Source organism: Oncorhynchus gorbuscha, linkage group LG15 (genome assembly GCF_021184085.1).
Source record: "Oncorhynchus gorbuscha isolate QuinsamMale2020 ecotype Even-year linkage group LG15, OgorEven_v1.0, whole genome shotgun sequence".
Classification (NCBI taxonomy): Eukaryota; Metazoa; Chordata; class Actinopteri; order Salmoniformes; family Salmonidae; genus Oncorhynchus; species Oncorhynchus gorbuscha.
Window position 1 is genome coordinate 9,681,940 of NC_060187.1, and position 25,675 is coordinate 9,707,614.

Sequence of the window (25,675 nt, forward strand, 5' to 3'; positions counted from 1 at the left end):
TGACTGAACTAGTTGTGGTAGTTACAGCTCTGACTGACTGAACTAGTTGTGGTAGTTACAGCTCTGACTGACTGAACTAGTTGTGGTAGTTACAGCTCTGACTGACTGAACTAGTTGTGGTAGTTACAGCTCTGACTGACTGAACTAGTTGTGGTAGTTACAGCTCTGACTGACTGAACTAGTTGTGGTAGTTACAGCTCTGACTGACTGAACTAGTTGTGGTAGTTACAGCTCTGACTGACTGAACTAGTTGTGGTAGTTACAGCTCTGACTGACTTAACTAGTTGTGGTAGCAGTAGCAGTTACATGGGATTTGAGCTGAAAAGGCACTTCAAGGCAATAAGGAAAGAGAAATAGCAGTTTGTGTAGGAGTGAGTGACATTTGATCTCATCATCACATTTCCTCCTCCCTCTACAGCCAATCAAGTCATTATAAGGAAACCATTTGGTTAATATCGACAGCATCATAATTCATTTGTGAATAATGCCAAATAACTAGGCCACGGATGAGAGACACGATTGAGACATTTCTCATTTACTGTAGTGAAGCAGATGCTGTCAGACAAGTGTTTGATTAGATGATCTGTCGTAGGCCATTGTCAGTAACAATCATCCACGGTACACCTGCCTGCTGTGCCTCTGGAACACACTGGCTTGGTTTCTGGGTTTGTTTCACCTTTGATACAGGTTAACAACTTTAATAGTTCTGAGTGGCTTCCTCTATTTCCCCCCATCTCTGATCGAAAAGAACTGAACATGTGAAAGTAAATCCCAGCAGGCAACCAACATCTTGCTTTGACCTGGCCATCCTTTTTTCACATCGGTGCAGACGAAGGCAAAGGGGACAAAGAGCAAAGTAAGACTATTGAGATGCAGCCTTTGTTGGGTCAGCGGCCATCGTGGTGCGTGACCTTTGGTCTGACTGGACACGTTAACCCTCGTGGTTAGGTTTTATCAGACAGAGCTACGTTACTGAAGTAGAGAAACGGCTCATGTCATTTCAAACGGGTGGGAAGTGCTCTGAACGACCTTTACCTTTTGATGTTCTATCACTGCACTGCTTTAGTTACGAATGCTTAGAATGGTTGTGAGACGGAGCAGAGGGAATTTTGTTCATGTGACATTGTTTGGGACAGTTGTCTAAATCCAGTCTCTAAAGCAGTGTTACTTTACCGTATTGGTTTGATGGGATAGCCTGACGGGGGAGGTGTAACTGTAGCCTCATCGTTGATCTGGACAGTAAAAAGTGGATGAGGTGAGATGTACTGTACACCTACTACCAGTATGTAGAACCCTTTATACCGTTCTAACTAAATAAAACATCTTCATAACAGCCTCACTAACTGACCAGACATCATGTGCTCTTCCACTGTACAAAAACAAAACAAAATATTTTCAAGAAAAATATGATACTGGGAAATGGGATTATTTATTTCTTTTAATTTATTTTGTCATATTTTTGTAAGATCTGAAATATAGATAATAAAACAATTTTAAATTGAAATGTGTTATTATTGTTTACACACAAAATATAAAAGTGTGAAACAAATGTACAATTTACATTGTAACAATAACATGACAACGGACATTACTTTTTGATCACTGCTTTTATTGGAGCGAAGCTGAAAATAAAATTTTACCGAATATACAATAAAACAGGGTGAAGCATAGTGGATATTCAGAACAGTCTAGTCTAGCAGAAGCATAGAATGGATATTCAGAACAGTCTAGTCTAGCAGAAGCATAGAATGGATATTCAGAACAGTAGTCTAGCAGAAGCATAGAGTGGATATTCAGAACAGTAGTCTAGCAGAAGCATAGAGTGGATATTCAGAACAGTCTAGTCCAGCAGAAGCATAGAGTGGATATTCAGAACAGTAGTCTAGCAGAAGCATAGAGTGGATATTCAGAACAGTCTAGTCCAGCAGAAGCATAGAGTGGATATTCAGAACAGTCTAGTCTAGCAGAAGCATAGAGTGGATATTCAGAACAGTAGTCTAGCAGAAGCATAGAGTGGATATTCAGAACATAGAGTGGATATTCAGAACAAGTCTAGTCTCAGAACAGTCTAGCAGAAGCATAGAGCGGATATTCAGAACAGTCTCGTCTAGCAGAAGCATAGAGTGGATATTCAGAACAGTCTCGTCTAGCAGAAGCATAGAGTGGATATTCAGAACAGTCGAGTCTAGCAGAAGAGTAGAGCGGATATTCAGAACAGTCAAGTCTAGCAGAAGAGTAGAGCGGATATTCAGAACAGTCAAGTCTAGCAGAAGAGTAGAGCGGATATTCAGAACAGTCAAGTCTAGCAGAAGAGTAGAGCATGGCTTTACGCTTCAATGGCAGGTACAGTAGGAAACTCACATCGATTGCAGCATCTGGAGCTGAGGGGAAAATAGACTTGCCGTGACTTTGTTGGGCAGCGTAAACATTAACAAAGGTCTGGGGCCTGTTCAGAAGGGTCCAACATAAAAGTCCAAGGAAATGTATAATATAGAGCAGATTACTACTCATGTCAGCTCTTTTCATTACATTTCTATCTGCAGCATTCTGAATAACCTCCAGAATTCGGTGTAGTATTGTACAGTAGTACAACACCGGTACAAGCTGAACCTCTGGAACAAGGCAGGATGGCGACTGCACCTTTCTGTTCATCCATGGCAGTGGTCTGTTACTTACATACCACAGGAGACTGCCGAGGGGAGGACGGCTTATAATAATGCCCGGAACGGATCAAATGGAACGGCATCAAACACATGGAAACCATGGAAACTACGTGTTTTATGTACTTAATACCGTTCCACCCATTCCGCTCCAGCCATTACCAAGAGCCCATCCTCCCCAATTAAGGTGCCACCAACCTCCTGTGGTACATAACCCTGTATCCTCATCTTCACACAACCCCCCCCAGGAAGTTGTCAAAAACAGACATGCAAGGCAAGGCAACCATTAGGTATCAGTGCATCTCAACATTTACACAAAATACTTATTATAGCTATGTAGCTACATATAGATTTATTTGACAAAAGTCAGATGCAATGTCATTTTTCCTTAGAGAAATATAAAGCCTAGATCTTAATATCTAACAGCTGCCACTGGCTATAGTATTTACACAGGTCTTCATACTGAATACAACATTCTCTCGCTACCCCTCATATTGACAGACATTCTTCCCTCTACCTCTGCTATCACTTGGTTGTGCTGGTAAGGTGAGATCTTCAAACATACATAATGGGTACATGGATTGCAGTGTAAACTAATTCCAAACAATTCTGGTAAAGTGAGTAGTCAACACCTGGTGACTAAAATTATTTGTCTTGTCATTCTATAATACCCTTTTTAACAGCATACATTGGCAGAAAGCTGCAAACATTCAAACTAAGCTAGTAAGCTGTTGAGTAACTTGTCATTTTATCACGATTGACCAGTAGGGGGCAATAGATTAAAGAATCCATTCCTAAAATGGTAAAACAAGCCAGCACAAACTGCAAAACACACACATATTCAGAACAGAGTCATGGAAGATAATGCATATTGAACATTAACACAAGTCTGGGAGGTGGGGGTAGTTTCTTCCCCTGTTGTGGTGGCCGGGTTGTGACAGGCAGCAGTTGACAATCACAATGTATACTCGGGTCTGCAGAAGCGAACTGTGGAAAGGTGTTGCAGTGCCCCCATGAGGCCAAGGCTGGGTAGTGAAGCTGAGAACAACACTGGACACTGGGGGTAACAACAACAAAAAATAAAAAATGTTTAGTCTTTCCCAGACCAGGGCGGACTCTTCCTCAGGTTGTTTGTCTTCATGTCTGTCATGGTGGGCCTGTCCTTGTGCTTCCTCCACAGATGCACGCATCCGTACACACACACACAAACACACACACACACTCCTAAGAGTCCTCGTTCATCTCTTGGCTATCTGTCCTGGCGATTTTGCGTGGAGGTGCTGGACTCCCTCCCTCACCTTGCTCCTGTTCCCTCTTCTTCGCTGCGTTCTGTTCAACAGAGAGGGAAAATATAGTACTGTCACTCACTAAACTGAAAGCATGGACACACCTGATTGACAACCCGCTCCACAACGTTGATGATCCTGTTTAAGAGTGACCATGGCTGACCATGCTTCCCTGTGCCCTGGTCTGTGATAGGTTACAACTGTTGTTGATGCACGACATCTTACATTCACACCTGGATATCATCTATCTATTCAGAAACCCGAACCCTCCCATCAACCTCACCTTTTTGTCCCAGTGATGATGAAGGTAGCGCAGGAGGATATTGGTTTTCTCTGTGACAATAACTGGTAAGTAAAAGAGAATTTCAAACCTCAAGATTTCATCCCCATCTCAAAACCATAGTTCTATTTCTAGCAGTATATTTTCCCCAAGAAAAGCTAAATAAATAAAATGTCCTCGACTAAGAATGGAGGTACTTACTCTGTTCTGAGGGGTACTCACGTGTCGGGAGGTACACGGACGGTCTTCGGTTCTGTAAAAAGCAATTCATAGAGATTCAGATTTAGCCAGACTTATGTTCATCTCTTTCACGTGTAAAATGTTCTCATGGTTTGCGCTCACCGATGCTTTACACACAGAGTCTGCATGGAACCGACTGAAGTTGCTCTTGTTGTAAACGGGGAGACCCTTTAAGAAATCCGCCTTTAGGAAAAGACAAGTATTTTGGTTTGTGTTGTATGGGTAAAGCTGTAGGTTGAACCCAAACAGACAATTTTGCAGAGCATCTTCCATCCTGTAACTCAAGGGTGACCACGCCTCCTGCCCTGCAGGATGTCTAGGTTGACCTCTAGCTAAATATGAAGGATGCTCTAAAACCCATTTAACAGCGTTTGGTTTAAACTAGAGAAAGTGAGAAGCAAAGAATACTATCGTTTGGGAATTACGTGTCCTCCCAAGTCACCATGACATGGGTGGGGTACACCCCTGCCCTGCTCGAAACGGGGGGCTGATGCCATGGGTGGCTGGCACTGGGCGTTCCCTGTCTGTCTGTTTGGTGGATTCTTTCTGGCTATTCTTTTCGGCTAGCTAAGATACAAGTTAGCCAAGTATTCAATGGAAACATGAATGTTACCAAGAAGACAGATGGCAAGCTAGATAATTAATTGAGATCATACGATTAAAACAACTCGGATAAAAAGCCACATGATAAGATCATGACATTTGCTAGCATTACGCTAACTAGCCAAGCTGCCATAACTAAGTTGTCAGGCTAGCTGCCTTCTCTTCACAAAATGTTTTGTCGTTAAATTAGCTACCTTATCCATGGTTTTCCCTGTTTAGTGTCCCACGACGAGACGTCGACTGATATCTTGCAGATGGATAGATAATATGGCAGGTAGCTCGCCAAAACAGTTAGCTTTGGCTAGCTAACAGTCGTTAGCTAGCTAGTTGCTCTCAAGCCTAGCCAACGTTTATGAAATCCTCCACATTCACTTGTTACTGGAATCACGCTGTTGTAAACAGTATTGTGTCCAATTACACCACCTGTAATCATTAAACACAACGCATAAAGTAAAGTGAGGCTCATGGCCATAAATACATGTAAACTGCTTTGCTTCGTGGCTAACTCTTTAGCATGATGGTAGCTAGATGCTGCATTTACAGCACCAGCCCTAAGCATAACCATTGGCTATTAACCTATCCCACGTGATCTAAGACCACGATATATCGTATCGTAATTGGACAGAAAGCTGTCTATCATTTTTTTTTTCACCCAAAAACTTGGGATAGGTTGACAGATAATGGCAGGGAAGAATGGAAGTGAAGCATCCAGTCGATTCCTTTCTCTCATTGATCTAACATATATATGGAACGTGCTTTAACCCGTCCAGTTCTTTCTCACTAGTGCAAGGATACTGGACCTTAATGAGACATGGGTTTGCTTTGTAAGTAACCGCACTCTATTGGCACTCTGCTTCACTGCTATTGTGTAAAGGCCATGGGATATTCTACTTTTAATTACACATGTAGGGTAATAAACATGGTATACAGCTATCCCATAAAACTGTTTAAATAAATTGACGTAGGGCCTATAACATGCAATTGCAGCAAATGTATATACTTTATTTGAGACTTGTGTAGCTGCTCAGTCTGTGATCATTTCTGTGGTAGGCCTATGTGTGAAACATGGCTGTGATTAGGCCGTTACCAGGGCATCATACTTCTGTCTCTGAGTGACTGCTGGTTTATGGAAGGTCTGCCTGCTCTTGCCTCTCTGGCATCTGGATCCCCTGGTAATTGTTCCTTAGCAACAAACCCAATAGCAACTGCATCAGTCACAGTTGTCAGCTAGAGGAGGACGAGGAGAGAGGAAGATGGGTGGTATTATAATTATGGAAACATGTAGCATTTTCCCTATACACTTGTTTGGAAACCAATGGGATTTATTGGCTTTATCAGTTACAATTTCAAATGTGTTCTGGTGTAAATGGAAACAGCTAAGCAGTTTTGACTGAAATTGTGCTTTTCAGGGACTTTTTATCAGGGACTGTTTACCCCTTTATCAGTTGTGTGTCAGCTAGGAGGTGAACAAAGTGGCACACACTGTTCCCAATGCATCGTGTATAGGGTGCCATCTCCATGGAGACAGCTGGACTGGTTCATTCACAGTGCAGCACTGTAGGGAGAATATGACCTACACTTAATTATATGCGTCTTGCAGGGGTATATTTTGGAAGAGTTCTGCTCGCAAAGTATGCTGCATATTCCAATACGTATTAAAGATTTTCTATCGTTAGTAGCAACGGGTCTATATGTTATTTATTGGTCGGCTGGTGGCGGCACTGTTGTGTCTAGAGCTGGTTCTCTCGCACGTCAATCAATCGGTAGGGGGCATCTCCATAATGTGGATACAGGACGAGCGTATGGAACAGTTGGACAAGCGTGAACTGTGCGCTTTATAGATAAAAACTTGCACATGTAGACACCTGGCGTGCGCGTCTACTATGCGTCCACGGGCACGTTCAAGATGCAATGGAATTGATAAACGCGCCTTTCTTTTAAATTGTAGTAGTAATGTCAACTAGCGGGTGAGAATGTTGAGAACAGTGCTGCAGACTCAAATTAGATTAGTTTATTGGATTGGCTGCAACAGATTATAGAGCTCCTGTTTCGAAGACGCGGTATACGATAAAGACGCGTATATTATCTAATAATTGTACCCCTGTGGACGTCGAAAAAAAATAAGGTAAGAGTCTTCGTTTTTGAGAAAAAAAAATAATGTAGGGGTATGAAGCTTGCTGTATGATTATGATGGCATGTTGTGTCAACAGAAGATTAAAAAGGAACACGCACCGTGGAAATGGGCAGATCTGATAAACCAATTGTGTAACACATTCTCAGAATTTAATTAGCATAAATCAAATACCAAAATGGGATGTGATATGACGTGTGTAAAGTGCCATGGCTGATCTAATGTATCTTGTAAACTGGTGAACAAAGGCGGATAAACATGCTGGCATTCGCTGTGTATTTGTCGCATCAGACGCTCGTTCAGTTTCCCATTCAGACCGGCAGTGCGCAGTCTGCGCACGCTCGGTTGTTTTCCATACTAAGGAATGGAGTCCTAGAAAATGGAATAGTAGTAAAGACAAAAATGTTTCTGTGCACACCCCTATTGCATGATATTTCCTGAGATAATATTCTACATTCCTGGTTGAGGTTTTCAAAATTAGCTTGGATGCTAAATTAGCTTGGATGCTAAATGGTTCTGCTGTAGCTCAGTTGGTAGAGCATGGCGCTTGTAACGCCAGGGTAGTGGGTTCGATCCCCGGGACCACCCATATGTAGAATATATGCACACATGACTGTAAGTCGCTTTGGATAAAAGCGTCTGCTAAATGGCATATATTATTATATTATATTATATTATTAAATATTTAATGATTTAAAAAATAAATAATTATATAACTAGATAAAGAATGCATAGTCATTAAAATAATGTTCCACACTACCTTTAGGGTGTCTTTTGTGTTTAATGTCACACCAACTGTGTTTGATTGGTTTTATGACCTACTTTTTTTAATGATTTGTTTTCAAGACAAAGCTACTATCCTATAGATTGTTTTGAAGATGTCAACCAGCGATAGGTCAAGTGAAGTGTTGCTTTGTGTTGATTGGACCCTCCAGCTGACACCAGTCCCTTGGAGGACAAGGAACAAATTCTAAGCAGCATTTAGAAATGACTGTGTTTTTAGTAGCAAATAGACTTCTCTCTTGGTTGGTCAACTTGGCCTCTGGTTTAATACATAACCTATTGCTTACTATATACATTAATTTACAGCCTGAACACCAGATTTTAGCATCTTATTTAATACCAGTCTATTGCACCAAACTACATGGTGTGGTTGAGATAGTGGTCTGAAAATGGGGTAGTGATACCAGTGAGACCTTACAGGGCTGCTTTGACTCTGCAGGCGGGCTGCTTTGACTCTGCAGGCGGGCTGCTTTGACTGCCGATGGGCTGCTTTGACTCTGCAGGCAGGCTGCTTTGACTGCCGATGGGCTGCTTTGACTCTGCAGGCGGGCTGCTTTGACTCTGCAGGCAAGAGTGTGTTCACAGAGGGAGCGAGCCTTGAGGAGGCCACTGAAGCTATCACTAACTGTATTCATTTATGTGAGGAGATGATTGTTCCTTCCAAAACTGTACATTTGTTTTCTAACAACAAACCCTGGATCACAAAGGACCAGAAAACAACTTTAAATTAAAAGAATATAGCATATAGAATATAGAATATAGCATATAGAATATAGAATATAGCATTTACCACTGGCAACAAGGTTGAGGGTAAACTAATTAAATCCAAATTATAAAAATGCAGATGAAACAGGCTACAAGAGTGTACAAGGAGAATAAGGAAAGGCTCTTTCAGGAGGTAAAGATGCTTCGAGGGGTGTGAAAACACTGGCAGCCCTTAATAACACCCAAACTCTCCCCTTCTCCCCCCAGAAAAGACTGTGTTGACCTGCAGAGAGTCTTAAGTTTTTATTGTAGATTTGACCAACATGACTTTGCAATTGAAAGGTCAGAGATCAGCTTTTCCCTATCTAACATGTCTCACACTGTTACACAATTGTTCAGCTGCAACCAAAATATGGTGAAGCTATGTTTTAAAAGGACAAAACAAAGAAGAGCACCTGGGTCAGACAACATCAGCGTTCACCTACTTAATGTGTAACTCTGTGTTGTTTTTGTCGCTTTGCTTTGTCTTGGCCAGGTCGCTGTTGTAAATGAGAACTTGTTCTCAACTGGCCTACCTGGTTAAATAAAGGTGTTCTCAACTGGCCTACCTGGTTAAATAAAGGTGTTCTCAACTGGCCTACCTGGTTAAATAAAGGTGTTCTCAACTAGCCTACCTGGTTAAATAAAGGTGTTCTCAACTGGCCTACCTGGTTAAATAAAGTAGTTCTCAACTGGCCTACCTGGTTAAATAAAGGTGTTCTCAACTGGCCTACCTGGTTAAATAAAGGTGTTCTCAACTGGCCTACCTGGTTAAATAAAGGTGTTCTCAACTGGCCTACCTGGTTAAATAAAGGTGTTCTCAACTGGCCTACCTGGTTAAATAAAGGTGTTCTCAACTGGCCTACCTGGTTAAATAAAGGTGTTCTCAACTGGCCTACCTGGTTACATTTACATTTAAGTCATTTAGCAGACGCTCTTATCCAGAGCGACTTACAAATTGGTGCATTCACCTTATGACATCCAGTGGAACAGTCACTTTATAATAGTGCATCTAAATCTTAAGGGGGGGAGGGATTACTTATCCTATCCTAGGTATTCCTTAAAGAGGTGGGGTTTCAGGTGTTGCCTACCTGGTTAAATAAAGGTGTTCTCAACTGGCCTACCTGGTTAAATAAAGGTGTTCTCAACTGGCATACCTGGTTAAATAATGGTGTTCTCAACTGGCCTACCTGGTTAAATAAAGGAGTTCTCAACTGGCCTACCTGGTTAAATAAAGGAGTTCTCAACTGGCATACCTGGTTAAATAAAGGTGTTCTCAACTGGCCTACCTGGTTAAATAAAGGAGTTCTCAACTGGCCTACCTGGTTAAATAAAGGTGTTCTCAACTGGCATACCTGGTTAAATAAAGGTGTTCTCAACTGGCCTACCTGGTTAAATAAAGGAGTTCTCAACTGGCCTACCTTGTTAAATAAAGGTGTAATTAAAACAATGTGTGCCATAAGCAACTGGCAGGTGTTTTCTGTGAGCTCTTTAACCTCTCTCTGGCAGAACATTCCATCCCAATAATATGGAAATTGTCCACCATAAGCCCAGCACCTGAAAAGAGCAACCCTTCCTGCAACAATGACTACTTCCCTGTAGCATGAACCTTTTGGTGGTGAAGAGCGTTGAAAGGCTGGTTCTTCCCCGGCTACTAAAGGAAGTATGGTCCTACACACGCATGCTTCTGTTCTACTAGATGCATGGTATTTCTGTACAAGAAAAGTGGCATCCTTGATAACAAGATGTTGATAGATCCAACTTCTGAGCATGCTGCCACGTTAACGCGCCAGTCAGAACTAGGAAACTCAGAAATGTGCCACTTGCTAACGTGGTTGAACGCGGCACGTCTATAACTGCAACCATTTAGCAAGTTCGACATCTCTAAGTTCCAAATAGGACTTGAATGCGACAGCATCCTCAGAAGTTGGATCTATCAACACCTTGATATCAAGAATGCCAATGTTGCTGTACAGAAATACAATGCATCTTGCAGAACAGAGGGAAAGCCTGAAGTCACACCTCTTAGAAGGAGAGGGATTGTTGTTCATGTTTGTTGACTCAACACTCTGAGGCCATAGTGACTTCTAATCCATCGGATGATGTATGGGCTTTCGTGGGCACCAATCCCTAAGCAGGGATGACAACCCTCTGGTCTGGGCTTATGTAACACTGTCTGAACTACGCCATTGGCAGGAATGCTGTGTGTCGCTACTGCTAGCCTTGCAGATATTACTGGCCAATTTGTAGGGGTGACAACATTAGCATATCACTGATAGACCAAACTGAGATTTTGACCCCAATTGCTGACTTGGAAGGAAATTGTCTGGAATTGCCAAAAAGTGTTCGCTCTTGTTCCTCAGTGGGTAGACAGTGGGGTGATTTGAATGTGTACAATAAGAACGTGTGATTTTTGCTATTTGTGGCCAGTTTCATGCATGTTATGCTGGGTACATCATTAATAACAGCATTATTGGTCAAGACAGTGGGTGGCAATTTGTCTGAACACTCGTTGCTGTAAGCGTGTTGTTCAGATAAGACCACACGAATGATGTCAACATCAGCTAAATTAATTAAATCGGGAACAGATCCACAGCATAGGAGTAGGAGTGATTAAAAAATAGTAATAATCTGTGCCAAACCACAAAACAGCCCACAGTTGCAGTTTGTGGGATTAATGTAAGAGGTCCCACTTAGTGATTTGTCATTCAGATTGTTGTGATGAGACAGATATCTGAGGGGGTTTCAGGCGCCACTGGAATTCTGAATAATATTAAAGCCATAGTATCTCTATCCGCAGTTATTATCTCTATCCCCAGTTATTATGAACACTGAGGGAGACTGCTAGGAAAAGGAGGTGTGTTTTAAAGACAGTATTTTCGGCAGGAGGACGCTATGTTAATCTACAGTGCCTTCAGAAAGTATTCACACCCCTTTGACTTATTGGGGGGAAAATGTGTTACAGCCTGATTTGAAAATGTATTAAATTGAAACCAAATAATAATAATCACTGGCCTATACACAATACCTCAGGATGGCAAAGTGGAAGGATGTTTTTTCAAATTTTAACAAATTACTTCAAAGTAAAAGCTGAAATGTCTTGAGTCAATAAGTATTCAACCCCTTTGTTATGGCAAGAATAAATGAGTTCAGGAGTAAAAATGTGCTTAACAAGTCACAATTTAATTAAAATATATATTTCACCTTTATTAAACCAGGTAGGTCAGTTGAATAAGTTCTCATTTGCAACTGCAACCTGGCCAAGATAAAGAAAAGCAGTTCGAGACATACAACAACACAGAATTACACATGGAATAAACAAACATACAATCAATAATAAGTTGCATGGATTCACTATGTGTGCAATAATAGTGTTTTACATTATTTTTGAATGACTATGTTATGCAGGTGAATGAGGACCCAAAAGCGACTTAACAGAAACAGAGTTTATTCCAGTCTTAACAAAAAAACGATTAATCCTGAATTCTTTCACTGGTAATGTCCAAACAGGAATAACTGAAATCCTCTAGTCAGTAGAGGGGAACAACAGGAGATGCGACCACAGACTGCAGGTCGCTTCGGGTTGGCGCAGGCCGTAGCTGATAGAGACACCTGCTCACTCGCAGCATCTGATGAAGGCAAAAACACGACAGGACGGAACAAGAACACAGCACAGCAAACAAGGATCCGACAAGGACAGAAGCGGAAACAGAGGGAGAAATAGGGACTTAATCAGAGGGCAAAATAGGGGACAGGTGTGAAAGAGTAAACGAGGTAGTTAGGAGAATGAGGAACAGCTGGGAGCAGGAACGGAACGATAGAGAGAGAGAGGGAGAGAGATAGAGAGAGGGAAAGAACCTAATAAGACCAGCAGGGGGAAACGAATAGAAGAGAAAGCACAGGGACAAGACATGACAATCTATGACAAAACATGACAGACTACCTCATCTCTGTACCCCTTATCTGTAAGGTCCCTCAGTCGACCAGTGAATTTCAAATACAGATTCAACCACAAAGACCAGGGAGGTTTTCCAATGTCTCGCAAAGAAGGGCACCTATTGGTAGATGGGTAACATTTTTAAAAAAGTAGACATTGAATATCCCTTTGAGTATGGTGAAGTTATTATTTACACTGTGGATGGTGTATCAATACACCCAGTCACTACAAAGATACAGGCATCCTTCCTAGCTCAGTTGCCGGAGAGGAAGGAAACCGTGCAGTGATTTCACCATGAGGCCAATTGTGACTTTAAAACATTTTAAAACAATGGTTGTGCTTATCAGGGTAAGGTAAGACCCAGATGCAGACCGTGTCAAAGTAACAATGTTTATTACAGCAACAGACAAACAGAAAACACATGTATAAGTACACAGGGGATAATGGGAAAGATGGGTGACACCTGTAGGGGAGTGGAGACGAGCACAAAGACAGGTGAAACAGATCAGGGCGTGACAGTGGTAGGAGAAAACTGAGGATGGATCAACAACATTGTAGTTACTCCCCAATACTAACCTAATTGACAGACTGAAAAGAAGGACAACTGTATGGAATAAAAATATTACAAAACATGCATCCTGTTTACAACAAGGCACTAAAGTCACACTGCAAAAAAAATTGGCAACGCAATTAACCTTTTGTCCTGAATACAAAGTGTTATGTTTGGGGCAAATCCAGTACAACACATTACTGAGTACCACTCTCCATATTTTCAAGCATTGTGGTGGCTGCATCATGTTATGGGTGTGCTTGTAATTGGTAAGGACTGGGGAGTTTTTCAGGATAAAAAATAAACAGAATGGAGCTAAGCATAGGCAGAATCCTAGAGGAAAACCTGTTTCAGTCTGCTTTCCATCAGACACTGAGAGATGAAGGACAATAACCTAAAACACAAGGCCAAATCTACACTGGAGTTGCTTACCAAGATGACAGTGAATGTTCCTGAGTGGCCGAGTTACAGTTTTGACTTAAATCTACTAGAACATCTATGGCAAGACCTGAAAATGGTTGTCTACCATTTATCAACAACCAATTTGACAGAGCTTGAAGAATTTTGAAAATAGTTGGCAGATGTTGCACAATCCCGGTGTGGAAGCTCTTAGAGACTTACCCAGAAAGACTCACATCTGTAATCGCTGCTTCTCCAAAGTATTGACTCAGGAGTGTGAATACTTATGTAAATGAGATATTTATATATTTTATTTCAATAAGTGTGCAACATTTGAGAAAAAATATATTGAATCCATTTTGAATTCAGGTTGTAACACACCAAAGTGTAGAATAAGTCAAGGAGTGTGAATACTTACTGAAGGCACTGTATATTCTACCTCGACCTGACATGACTACTTATTAACAGTAAGGTGTATTGTCTGTGATAGATATATAATAACTTCTTATGTCTTTAACACAGTACAGGTGTTTACGTTCTGGCCTTTCCAAACACTGAGAGAAAACAGAGGGCAACACCACAGTAGTCAAGGACAGGGACACGTTTGCTAGCAAGACAAACCTTGTCCCGGACTTAGGATGTTCAAACCTGATGTGTCTGACATCAAGGCCTACAGGTATCACAAAACACATAGCACTGTGTGGGAAGTGGAAGTATGCAATAAAGAGAGGGAAAAAGAGGAGAGGAATGATATGTGAAATGTTTTACTATAATCCTCCTAATCCAACCACAGTGACCAGGAGGGCTGAGGTTGAACAGTCTGTATTTGCACAATGAGCACTCGGCATAGACGTCTAGTTTTCATTCACATTTGGTTGAGTTGTCAACTAACGTGAATTCAACTTGAAATCAACAAATCATTTCACCATGTCATTGGATTTAGGTTCAAAGTTGGGTGTGAAAAAAGGATGTGTAGGTGACGTGCATGTGTGAATACATGTAACCTTCTCTTCATTCAGAGTAGTCCCACTCCCCCAAAAACTTCTTCTGGAAGACACCGAGTGTACCCATTGTCACACTGTAGCCGGCTTTAACTCAACCATGGGCTATTGCTTTCTTTTTTTTATGAATACCCATAAGGCCTTGCTAGAGGAAGAAGCTTCATATAAGAGCTTATAATAAGCCACGCCTGAAGGAAGATTGACAAGCTTTAACTAGTCACCGACGTGTCTACGTAGTCACTCTTCCATCGCTGAGATATTGTGTGTTCATTATTCTGTGGTACTTAGACTAACCTTGCCTCTAAAGGCTTTAGGATAGGGATGATCCTACTAGCGTGTGTGTAGTAAAACAGCAGACATGATTATTACCCTCATGAGTAATATGCAATAGATGTTTATGTGTGTATGTGTGTATCTGTGCATGCGTGTGTTTCCCTCCAAGGGCAGGCATGTTGACCACCTTAATGGACGGCCTCCTCTGCTGCCTGACAGGGAAGTCGGCCAACGTCGTGGTTCCCATAGAAACCTCGGAAGCCGCCGACGGCTACGAGTTCGTGGAGGTCAAACCGGGTCGTGTCTTGAGGGTCCGACACATCATCCCGGAGCGGGAGGTGGTGGACGAGCCCAGGGGCCCTGGGGGAAGCGTCCACCGTAAGAGGAAGATCACAGTGTACCGTAATGGGCAGCTACTGATAGAGGACCTGGGCGACGCGGCGAGACAGGAGCTGTTACACGCTCAGAACGGAGACACACAACCCAACTGTACCGTAGAGGTGGAGCTCGCAGACCCATCGTCCAATCCAACTCCCACCGCTGACCCCAAAGCGGACAAGACCAGGTCAGTGGCTGGAACAGGGGGAGCGTCGACATCTCCAGCCCCGACCCTCGGATCAGCCCCAGATCTGACCCAGCAGCCCCGGAAGCGGCGGCGGAAGCCCAAACGCACAGTGGTGATTGACAGCGAGAGGAAGATCACGTCGTGTAAGGGGACACACGCAGACGTGGCAGTGTTCTTCGTGCACGGCGTGGGCGGCTCCCTCGACATCTGGGGCAGCCAGATGGACTTCTTCTCCCGTCTGGGCTATGAGGTCATCGCGCCTGACCTGGCGGGTCACGGGGCGAGCTCGGCACCTCAGATCGCGGCAGCGTACACGTTCTACGCCCTGGCTGAGGACATGAGGGCCATCTTTAAGAGATACGCACGGAAGAGGAACATCCTCATTGGACACTCCTATGGGTGAGAAGACTGAAGTGTGTTCGCTACAGACACCACATAATGAACGCCACATAATGAACGCCACATAATGAACACTACATAATGAACGCCACATAATGAACACTACATAATGAACGCTACATAATGAACGCCACATAATGAACGCCACAAAATGAACGCCACATAATGAACGCTACATAATGAACGCTACATAATGAACGCCACAAAATGAACGCCACATAATGAACGCCACAAAATGAACGCCACATAATGAACGCCACATAATGAATGCTACATAAGGAACGCTACATAATGAACGCTACATAATGAACGCCACATAAGGAACGCCACATAAGGAACGCCACATAATGAACGCCACATAAGGAACGCCACATAAGGAACGCCACATAAGGAACGCCACATAATGAACGCCACATAAGGAACGCCACATAATGAACCCCACATAATGAACGCCACATAATGAACGCCACATAATGAACGCCACATAATGAACCCCACATAATGTCTCTGTCTTTTGATCTCCCAGAATGATATCTGATTACCATTTCTCTTTCCCCCCTCTCTCTCTCTCTCTCTCTCTCTCTCTCTCTCTCTCTCTCTCTCTCTCTCTCTCTCTCTCTCTCTCTCTCTCTCTCTCTCTGTCTGTAGTGTGTCGTTCTGTACGTTCCTGGCCCATGAGTACCCAGACCAGGTCCACAAGGTAGTGATGATAAACGGAGGAGGTCCCACAGCGCTGGAGCCCAGCCTCTGTTCCATCTTCAACCTGCCCACCTGTGTGCTGCACTGCCTGTCCCCCTGCCTGGCCTGGAGCTTCCTCAAGTAACAAACAGTGTGTGTGTGTGTGTGCCTGTGCCTTCCCTCCCAGTCATTCACATTCCATTCAGCCGGCTCAATGCTCCATGATACTTTTTGCCCTATACACATCATGAGTTTTCTGCAACCTAGCCTACAAATTAAAGTTTATAATGTAGGTGCTCAGGTTGTGAGACAAATTGGAGCAATTAAGATGACAGACAGTGACACATTCAATACCGCCCTGCACACTTTTGCCTTCATCTAGCTGATCTGGGGTGTAATCTTTAGTCCAAACAGTTGCAAAACGATTTGCAAATAAAATGGTTCAGTTAGGTCCCTCCCCATTTCATTCCTTTTAATATTATTTTTGCTACAGAATCTGCGGAATGGCCTCCCCAGTGGCGCAGTGGTCTAAGGCACTGCATTGCAGTGCTAGCTGTGCCACTAGAGATCCTGGTTCGAGTCCAGGCTCTGTCGCAGCCGGCTGTGACCGGGAGACCCATGGGACAGTGCACAATTGTCCCAGCATTGTTTTGGTTAGGGGAGGGTTTGGCCGGCAGGGATGTTCTTGTCCCATCACGCACTAGCAACTCTTGTGGCAGGCCGGGCGCAATGCCCTATGGGAGTTCAGTGATGGGACAAGACTGTAACTACCAATCGGATACCATGAAATTGGGGAGAAAAAGGGGTAAAAAATAAATCAATCTAAAAACAATAATGAATCTGCAGAATGAATACACCCCTGATCACACACAGTTCACGTTCATAGCAACCACATACAGCATCATCACATCCACATGCTCTCCTCTCCTCTTTTCCCTTCACTTGTGGACTTCAGTGCACAATATAACAGTGTCTGTGATCCGGCGCAAAAACCTCCCCAAGCCAAACCGTCATACCATATCCACTAACCCAGGCCAAACCGTCATACCATATCCACTAACCCAGGCCAAACCGTCATACCATATCCACTAACCCAGGCCAAACCGTCATACCATATCCACTAACCCAGGGCTACCAACTTTTGAAGAAATCATTGAGTGAGATTTGCTATGCGAATTTCATTGACCCCTGGCACAACCCCTAGACGGAGGTCTGGGGTCCTTCCCGGGAAAACGTTAGTTTTATAGCTAATTTCCGTATTTTGACATGTTTTAGGTCTATGACCAGGGTGGAAAATATAAATACTTTTTCTCTCTTTGTTTCCCAAGAGCTGGATGTTTTTAAAAATGTTCTAGTTATAACAATTCATTTCTCAAAATCACCCAGCCTTCAAGAAAAATCGAATGGATCGATATTCAGATGGTTTATGCCTACTAGTTTAAGATCGTTGCCATCATCTTGTGATCAAAATGTGATGTGTTTGTGAGCTGTGAGTCCCCCTACCATCTCTGCCTAGCATGTGCACAATACTAAAATGTCAACAATGATATTTCTTTATGTCTTATTCTAAACTGATCATGAATAGCTGCAAAAATACATAGCCTCATATAATTCATTTTCAAAGACACAAGTAGGCATTTCAGATTTCAAATATCTAATGACACTGGCAAATTTTGGAAGAAGTGGATTAACAGTAGTGTTATTGCTGACAAGCACACTAATTACCCTATATTGTAGGCAATTATTAAGGATGGGAATTCCACTGATCAGACTAAATAAAGTAAATATATAATAAAATCTTCTTTAGACAAGATGACCCTAAACCCTAACCAATTGTTTTCTCCCCCCCCCCCCTCTAGAATTAAACACGTGGGTTCACAATCTGTTTGGCATAATCAATTTCATAGTTCCCTGATAAAACATACTGTAGGTCTGTCTGCTGCCTTTTCAGGGTCACACCTCATTTTGTTGATCACATTGTACATAAAACAGCTCTACCGTGCTGCGCTTTTTACAGTTTTATCAACTCGGTGGAGAACGTTATCTTTCCATTCAGCATTTTGGAGCATTTCTTTAATATGTGCATCCAATCCACTTGATTCCTTACATAACTAGACATATCATATGCTTCAATGTGTCGCGGTTCACAGTGCTGTGACAGGACAATGAAACCGGTTCCGCTCGTGATGTTACATTGCAGGCTCAGGCGCTCCGATTTCAGAACACCTTGGAGGCAGCACAGTTAAACAGCTAACGCGCTGACTTATCAGAAACATGAAAACAGCACTTTTCTATGCGGAAGATAAAACTATATATACAAAAGTATTTGGACACATCTTCAAATGAGTGTATTCAGCTATTTCAGCCCGGTGCTAACAGGTGTATAAACATCAAGTACACGGCCATGCATTCTCCATAGACAAACATTGGCAGTAGAATGGCCTAAATGAAGTGCTCACATTTCTGCCCTGCTAGAGCAGCCTCGATCTACTGTTAGTGCTGTTTTTGTGTAGGGACCGAATGCATAGTGGCAACTGTAAAATTTAGTGGAGGAGGAATAATGGTCTAGGGCTGTTTTTCAAGGTTCGGGCTAAGCCCCCTTAGTTCGCTACACCATACAATGACATTCTAGACTTTTTAGAATTCTGTGCTTCCAACTTTGTGGCAACAGTTTGGGGAAGGCCCTTTCCTCTTTCAGCATGACAATGCCCCCGTGCATAAAGCGAGGTCCATACCGAAATGGTTTGTTGAGATTGGCGTGGAAGAACTTGACTGGCCTGCACAGAGCCCTGACCTCAACCCCATCGAACACCTTTGGGATGAATTGGAACGCCGACTTCGAGTCGGGCCTAATCGCCCAAAATCAGTGCCTGACCTCACTAATGCTCTTATAGCTGAATGGAAGCAAGTCTCATCAGCAATATTCCAACAGCTAGTCGAGGCTGTTGTAGCAGCAAAAGGGGGGACCAACTCCATATTAATGCCCATGATTATGTAATGATATGTTTGACAAGCAGGTGTCCATATACTTTTGGTCATGTAGTGTATATAAGAGGTGTGGCATGCGAGGAGGGTCAAATGTGTGAGAGTTGGCAGCTCTGGCTAACCGCTACATTGTTGTCACCATGTTAACGTTATAGTTAATTCAAACTTCTTCGGGATCCGTGTCCCTTCCACGGGATGGTTGAGCTAACATTGGCTAATGTGATTAGCATGAGGTTGTAAGTAACAAGAACATTTCCCAGGACATAGACATATCTGATATTGGCAGAAAGCTTAAATTCTTGTTCATCTAACTGCTCTGTCCAATTTACAGTAGCTATTATAGTGAAAGAATACCATGCTATTGTTTGAGGAGAGTGCACAGTTTTGAACACAAAGTTATTAATAAATAAATTAGGCACATTTGGGCAGTCTTACATTTACATTTACATTTAAGTCATTTAGCAGACGCTCTTATCCAGAGCGACTTACTTGATACAACATTCTGAACAGAAATGCAATGGTTCATTGGATTAGTCTAAAACCTTGCACATAGACTGCTGCCATCTAGTGGCCAAAATCTACATTTCAGCTGGGCTGGAATAATACATTATGGCCTTTCTCTTGCTTTTCAAAAATGATGGAACAAAAAATATTAAATAATAATTATTTCATATTATCTTTTACCAGATCTATTGTGTTATATTCTCCTACATTCCTTTCACATTTCCACAAACTTCAAAGTGTTTCCTTTCAAATGTTATCAAGAACATGCATATCCTTGCTTCAGGTCCTGAGCTACAGGCAGTTAGATTTGGGCATGTCATTTTAGGCAAAAATTGTAAAAAAGGGGGAGGATCCTATTAACAACCCTAGAACTGATGCGTTAGTAAACCCACAATCCAATACATGTGTACAATCACTGCAGTGTACAGCAAGCAGTTACCCCGGTGGCAATACTTTTATAAAACCGAAAGCTTACCTTGACTTGCAGTGTTGGATAGCCTTAGACAGCTAGCTAAAATAAATAGCATTCCACTCCATTTGAGTCAGGTTGTTGAGTAGGCTAAATTAGCTGCATTAGCTAGCTAAGTAAGTGAAAAGTAAACTCAGAAGAAAAAATACAAAATCAAATCAAATCAAATCAAATGTATTTATATAGCCCTTCGTACATCAGCTGATATCTCAAAGTGCTGTACAGAAACCCAGCCTAAAACCCCAAACAGCAAACAATGCAGGTGTAAAAGCACGGTGGCTAGGAAAAACTCCCTAGAAAGGCCAAAACCTAGGAAGAAACCTAGAGAGGAACCGGGCTATGTGGGGTGGCCAGTCCTCTTCTGGCTGTGCCGGGTAGAGATTATAACAGAACATGACCAAGATGTTCAAATGTTCATAAATGACCAGCATGGTCAAATAATAATAAGGCAGAACAGTTGAAACTGGAGCAGCAGCACAGTCAGGTGGACTGGGGACAGCAAGGAGCCATCATGTCAGGTAGTCCTGGGGCACGGTCCTAGGGCTCAGGTCCTCCGAGAGAGAGAAAGAAAGAGAGAATTAGAGAGAGCATATGTGGGGTGGCCAGTCCTCTTCTGGCTGTGCCGGGTGGAGATTATAACAGAACGTGGCCAAGATGTTCAAATGTTCATAAATGACCAGCATGGTTGAATAATAGTAAGGCAGAACAGTTGAAACTGGAGCAGGAGCATGGCCAGGTGGACTGGGGACAGCAAGGAGTCCTCATGTCAGGTAGTCCTGGGACATGGTCCTAGGGCCCAGGCCAGTTGAAACTGGAGCAGCAGCATGGCCAGGTGGACTGGGGACAGCAAGGAGTCATCATGTCAGGTAGTCCTGGGGCATGGTCCTAGGGCTCAGGTCCTCCGAGAGAGAGAAAGAAAGAGAGAAGGAGAGAATTAGAGAACGCACACTTAGATTTACACAGGACACCGAATAGGACAGGAGAAGTACTCCAGATAAACAAACTGACCCTAGCCCCCCGACACATAAACTACTGCAGCATAAATACTGGAGGCTGAGACTAAATGTATTTGTTCAAAGCTGTTCAACTATTGTCTATCAAAGTGCTAGCTAGCTGTAGCTTATGCTTTCAGTACCAAATGAATTACCTGATCCTTTGATTGGATGGACAACATGTCAGTTCATACTGCACAAGCTCTGGTAGGTTGGAGGATGAAAGTTGTCATAATTACTGTGTAAGTCTATGGATAGGGTTGAGAACCATGGTTTTGTATTGAAGTCAATGTAGCAGGGAAAATAGCTGTCCTCCGGCTACACCATGGTGCTACCCTACAGAGTACTGTTGAGGCTACTGTAGACCATTGCAAAAAAAGTGTGTTTTAATCAGTTATTTGGTGACATATAATTTGTAAAGTTTTATCTGAAAAGGATAACTTTTTTAAAATGGCATTTACCAAGTAGGATAGACCTCCCCATCCTCCTCTGAGGAGCCTCCTCTGCTCCCAGGCCTACTTCAATACAGTCAAACTTCTGTACAAAAAGCTTTCAGCCTACTGTATGTTGTTCAAGTATGATTTCTTATGCTCCTCCTCTTCCTCTCCTCTTCCTCTCCTCTGCCTCCGCGTCAGGGCTGGGTTTGCCCGTCAGGGTGCGAAGGAGAAACAGCTGTTGAAAGACAACAATGCCTTCAACGTGTCCTCCTTCGTGCTGCGTGCCATGATGAGTGGTCAGTACTGGCCAGAGGGCGACGAGGTTTATCATGCAGAGATCCCAGTGCCCATCCTGCTGGTGCACGGCATGTACGACAAGTTTGTTCCCATAGAGGAAGATCAACGCATGGCGGAGGTGAGCGGGAAACCTTAACGCCAACTCTAACCCTACCTTTAAACCTAACTCTGAGCCTAGCTTTAAAACATAAAACCTGAACCTAATCTAACCTCTCTGCCTCTGCTCAGATCCTGTTGCTGGCCTTCCTGAAGATAATCAACGAGGGCAGTCACATGGTGATGATGGAGTGTCCCGAGAGTGTCAACACCCTCCTGCACGAGTTCTTCCTCTGGGAGCCTGACTCCCCACCCAAATCTAAACCCTGTCCCGAAATCGCCACCAAGAGACCCGAAACTGCCAAGATCCCCACCGCATCCAACGGAGGAGCAACGCCAGAAAGCAAAGCCAAGACCAAGTAACCCAGAGGGGGATGTGTGGTATTAACTCCAGTTAAAGCAGACACAGACAGTGTCCGAATATTGCTGGTTGTCCTAGGCTATGTCTCCAGGTGCAGGGAGCTGGTTTGAGCTGGTCTGGGCTGGTTTTAAACTGGTCTGAGCTGGTTTGAGGTGGGATTTGAGGAGGTGGAACACAGCACACAGGGTCAGGCGGGCCCATTTTTGGTCTAGGTCTGAGCCACAAAAGAAAGGAAGGACAGGAGAGCTGGCAGGTATGGATGGACAGAGTGACGTATCAGAGGACAACAAGATGGAGGTCTATTGTATTGTTCCTGGTCCTGTTCTGATTTACTGCTCCCTGGCTGGGACTGGAGACAGGTGGGAGAGAACATTTTTGAGAAGCTCTGAAGAGGTGCTGAGTTGGAGAGGATGTTCATGGTGAATCTGGTAATGGTTTTGGTTTTGTGTGTTGCTGCTTTGTTGTACCAGTACCCAGGTCTAGACTCAGTCCCCTGTGATGGCTTGTCAGTTGCCCAACCACGTGGAAATGTCAGAGCATGGGTGGATCAGAGAGGGAAAAATAATATATTCAACGGGATCAAGTGACACAGGGAACGTTGATAGCCAAGAAGACTGCTTGTTAGGCCCAGATGCAGTCAGTTCCAGCGCTAACCGGCCCAAACGGACAACTGCTGCATAGCTGTTTCTTAGTTTTTGTTTAGGCGATATCGGAGGTGTCTCTGCGTTGGAACTGTCAAATCTGTGAGCAGCTGCTCTCGTCGTCATAGTCACAAAACCACACCCGTTCTTAAATCCCCTCCCTGCATTAGGAGGTTCAGAAATAAGGAGGATTTCTATCAGCCTTAGAGGTGTAGATTACAACACATTCCTGTGTTCCAACTTGTAACAAGGCTGCATGGGGTTATTACTAATCCAACTCGGCACATCCAATGGCAATGTCCACGATAGGTAGAACGCCAGGAGCCGCTTGCTGATTCGACAGCTCCAACGCTGTTACACCTCCGACAGGCAGAACTGATCTGAATCTAGCCCCCTATACTACTCACGCCAACGGGTAGACAGAAACCCCAGAACTAACTTCTGTTTCCTTACAGTACTTCTGCACATGGGGGTTAAATGTTATGTATGACGATCAACGGTGCTTTTTGAGAACTAGCCTACTACATTTTGTTTATGCAGCATTCATACAGTATTTAAAAGCACTTCCCCGTCAGAAGGATTACAACAGGCAGGCTAACTATGTTATGCTATATCTAAAGATGCACAGTAACAACTTTGAGGGACCAGAGTAAGACTCATGTTTGACTGTCCTACAAAGTTTCCTTGTGTATTTTATGGGGGAAACAAATATGTTTCCTTATTAGCTGCAGGTTACCTAGGAAACACACAGAGGCAGATGTGTGTTTTGGACCCCTTTAAGAAGGAGAATTGTACTGAATCCTAGCATTATATTTCTCACCAAAACTATGCTAAATAATTATGATCGTTTGCGGGTTTTCCAGGTAGAAGTGATATAAGCTCTGAAAATGATATTGCTACACCAAAAATTGCTTACAACCTGAGAATTCTTCAGTGCCACATAGCCGGTTTTCTCTGTGGTGTAACTAGCATCCCACTGATAAGTGTCACACAGACTGTGTTGAATAACAGTGTATTAATTAATACTGAATCAATCCCTAGCACTGATGATCTGCACTGCAGCACTCTAGAAATGTAAAGGCAATGTTCCCACATTCATGGTAAACACTGCATATGTTGGTTCAATTGGAAATGACCTTCCAATTTAAGTTGAGCCACAGCGCGGATCTTCAGCGCCACGGATTGAATGAACCCCTTACTCTTTAGCTAGGTGTGCACCAGTGGAAGCTGCCAAGGGGAGGACGGCTCATAAGAATGTCTGGAATGGAGCAAATGGAACGGCATCAGACACCTGGAAACCATGGAAACCATGTATTTAATACCATTCCACCCATTCCGCTCCATCCATTACCACGAGCCCGTCCTCCCCAATTAAGGTGCCACCGAAGATGCCCTTTCACCTGTATTCCACAGGACAGGCGATCTCCTGTCCAATAAGACTGTTACTGAAACTATTCGGTTTAACTCTGGTCTTAGCACTGCAACAGTCCAGTTACTTCAAAACGATCACTATCCCATTTCCGTTTGTCGATCCCTCCGATGTAGCAGTGCAAAGCCCTCTGTTACTGTTGGTTATGGAAAAGTCAGTGTCAGTGGAGGCTGCTGAGGGGAGGACGGCTTATAATAATGGCTGGAACAGAGCAAATGGAATGTCATCAAACACCTGGAAACCATGGAAACCATGTCATTGTTGTATTTAATACCGTTCCACTGATTCTGCTCCAGTCATTAACACGAGCCCGTCCTCCTCAATTAAGGTGCCACCAACCTCCTGTGGTCAGTAGGTCACCCATGAACAACAATATGCATTTTGAAAACGTAACACTTAACAGGGCCGTGAGTATACTTTTGATAAAATATGCAACTTTTACAAGCAAGTAATGATGCTTATATAGGTATTACTGCTGAAAAGAAAATGAGTGAACAGGAGTGAATTAAATTGAGAATTGAGTTCTCGCTAGTCAGATGTGTTTAGCTTTATGATCCTCAGTCATGTTCTCAGTGGAACATCACTAAGTATTTTACATCTGAATGGTTCTGAAGCTGTGTCAACTATCAGTATCACATTTGTGCCCTTGTGCGTCTTAAATGTGTCACTGTGTTTGTTTTTGATATTGATTGCAGCAATGAAGTGCTGGAAGAATGTTCAGTTCACCAAAAATAAAATATGAGGAATATTATTACCATGCAATCATTTTAAATGTTTTTAAAGCCAGGTGTGTTACAAATATATTTTCTGTGTTAAAATCACATGCAGTTTCAAGCTACAAGTAGCGAGTATTTGCACTATGTACTGTGCTTAACACTAGAATGACTGAGACTTGCCTTCAGTACATACAGTGGAAAGCTGACAAATGGATACTG

At 43.1% G+C, this 25,675-nt stretch overlaps 2 protein-coding genes across 3 annotated transcripts; one reads left to right on the top strand and one right to left on the bottom strand.

The window, feature by feature from the left end:
• Nucleotides 1-3,657: 3,657 nt before the first annotated feature.
• On the bottom strand, nt 3,658-5,613 carry dda1 (DET1 and DDB1 associated 1). The gene is made up of 5 exons (XM_046300078.1): nt 5,264-5,613; nt 4,569-4,649; nt 4,428-4,479; nt 4,230-4,291; nt 3,658-3,989 (listed from the first exon to the last, which is right to left on the bottom strand). The coding sequence occupies exons 1-5, from the start codon at nt 5,270-5,272 to the stop codon at nt 3,885-3,887; spliced, it is 309 nt and encodes a 102-aa protein (XP_046156034.1). The 5' UTR covers nt 5,273-5,613; the 3' UTR covers nt 3,658-3,884.
• A 149-nt stretch (nt 5,614-5,762) lies between these two features.
• On the top strand, nt 5,763-25,485 carry abhd8b (abhydrolase domain containing 8b). 2 transcript variants are annotated; one of them, XM_046300087.1, is made up of 5 exons: nt 5,763-5,893; nt 15,057-15,851; nt 16,500-16,670; nt 22,115-22,331; nt 22,442-25,485. In XM_046300087.1, the coding sequence occupies exons 1-5, from the start codon at nt 5,874-5,876 to the stop codon at nt 22,670-22,672; spliced, it is 1,434 nt and encodes a 477-aa protein (XP_046156043.1). In that variant the 5' UTR covers nt 5,763-5,873; the 3' UTR covers nt 22,673-25,485. The 2 variants fall into 2 exon arrangements, with proteins under 2 accessions (XP_046156043.1, XP_046156044.1); XM_046300088.1 differs by lacking the exon at nt 5,763-5,893 and adding an exon at nt 6,845-7,194.
• The last annotated feature ends 190 nt before the right edge of the window (nt 25,486-25,675 follow it).

Excerpts from the sequence above, each read along its gene's own strand:
- dda1 (XM_046300078.1), bottom strand. Across the intron at positions 4,480-4,568 it reads ACTCTGTGTGTAAAGCATCG|AACCGAAGACCGTCCGTGTA; the intron begins GTGAGCGCAAAC and ends TGCTTTTTACAG. Across the intron at positions 4,292-4,427 it reads TGAGTACCCCTCAGAACAGA|TTATTGTCACAGAGAAAACC; the intron begins GTAAGTACCTCC and ends TTTACTTACCAG.
- abhd8b (XM_046300087.1), top strand. The coding sequence starts at position 5,874 with ATGAGACATGGGTTTGCTTT. Across the intron at positions 5,894-15,056 it reads ATGAGACATGGGTTTGCTTT|GGCAGGCATGTTGACCACCT; the intron begins GTAAGTAACCGC and ends TTTCCCTCCAAG. Across the intron at positions 16,671-22,114 it reads CTGGCCTGGAGCTTCCTCAA|GGCTGGGTTTGCCCGTCAGG; the intron begins GTAACAAACAGT and ends CCTCCGCGTCAG.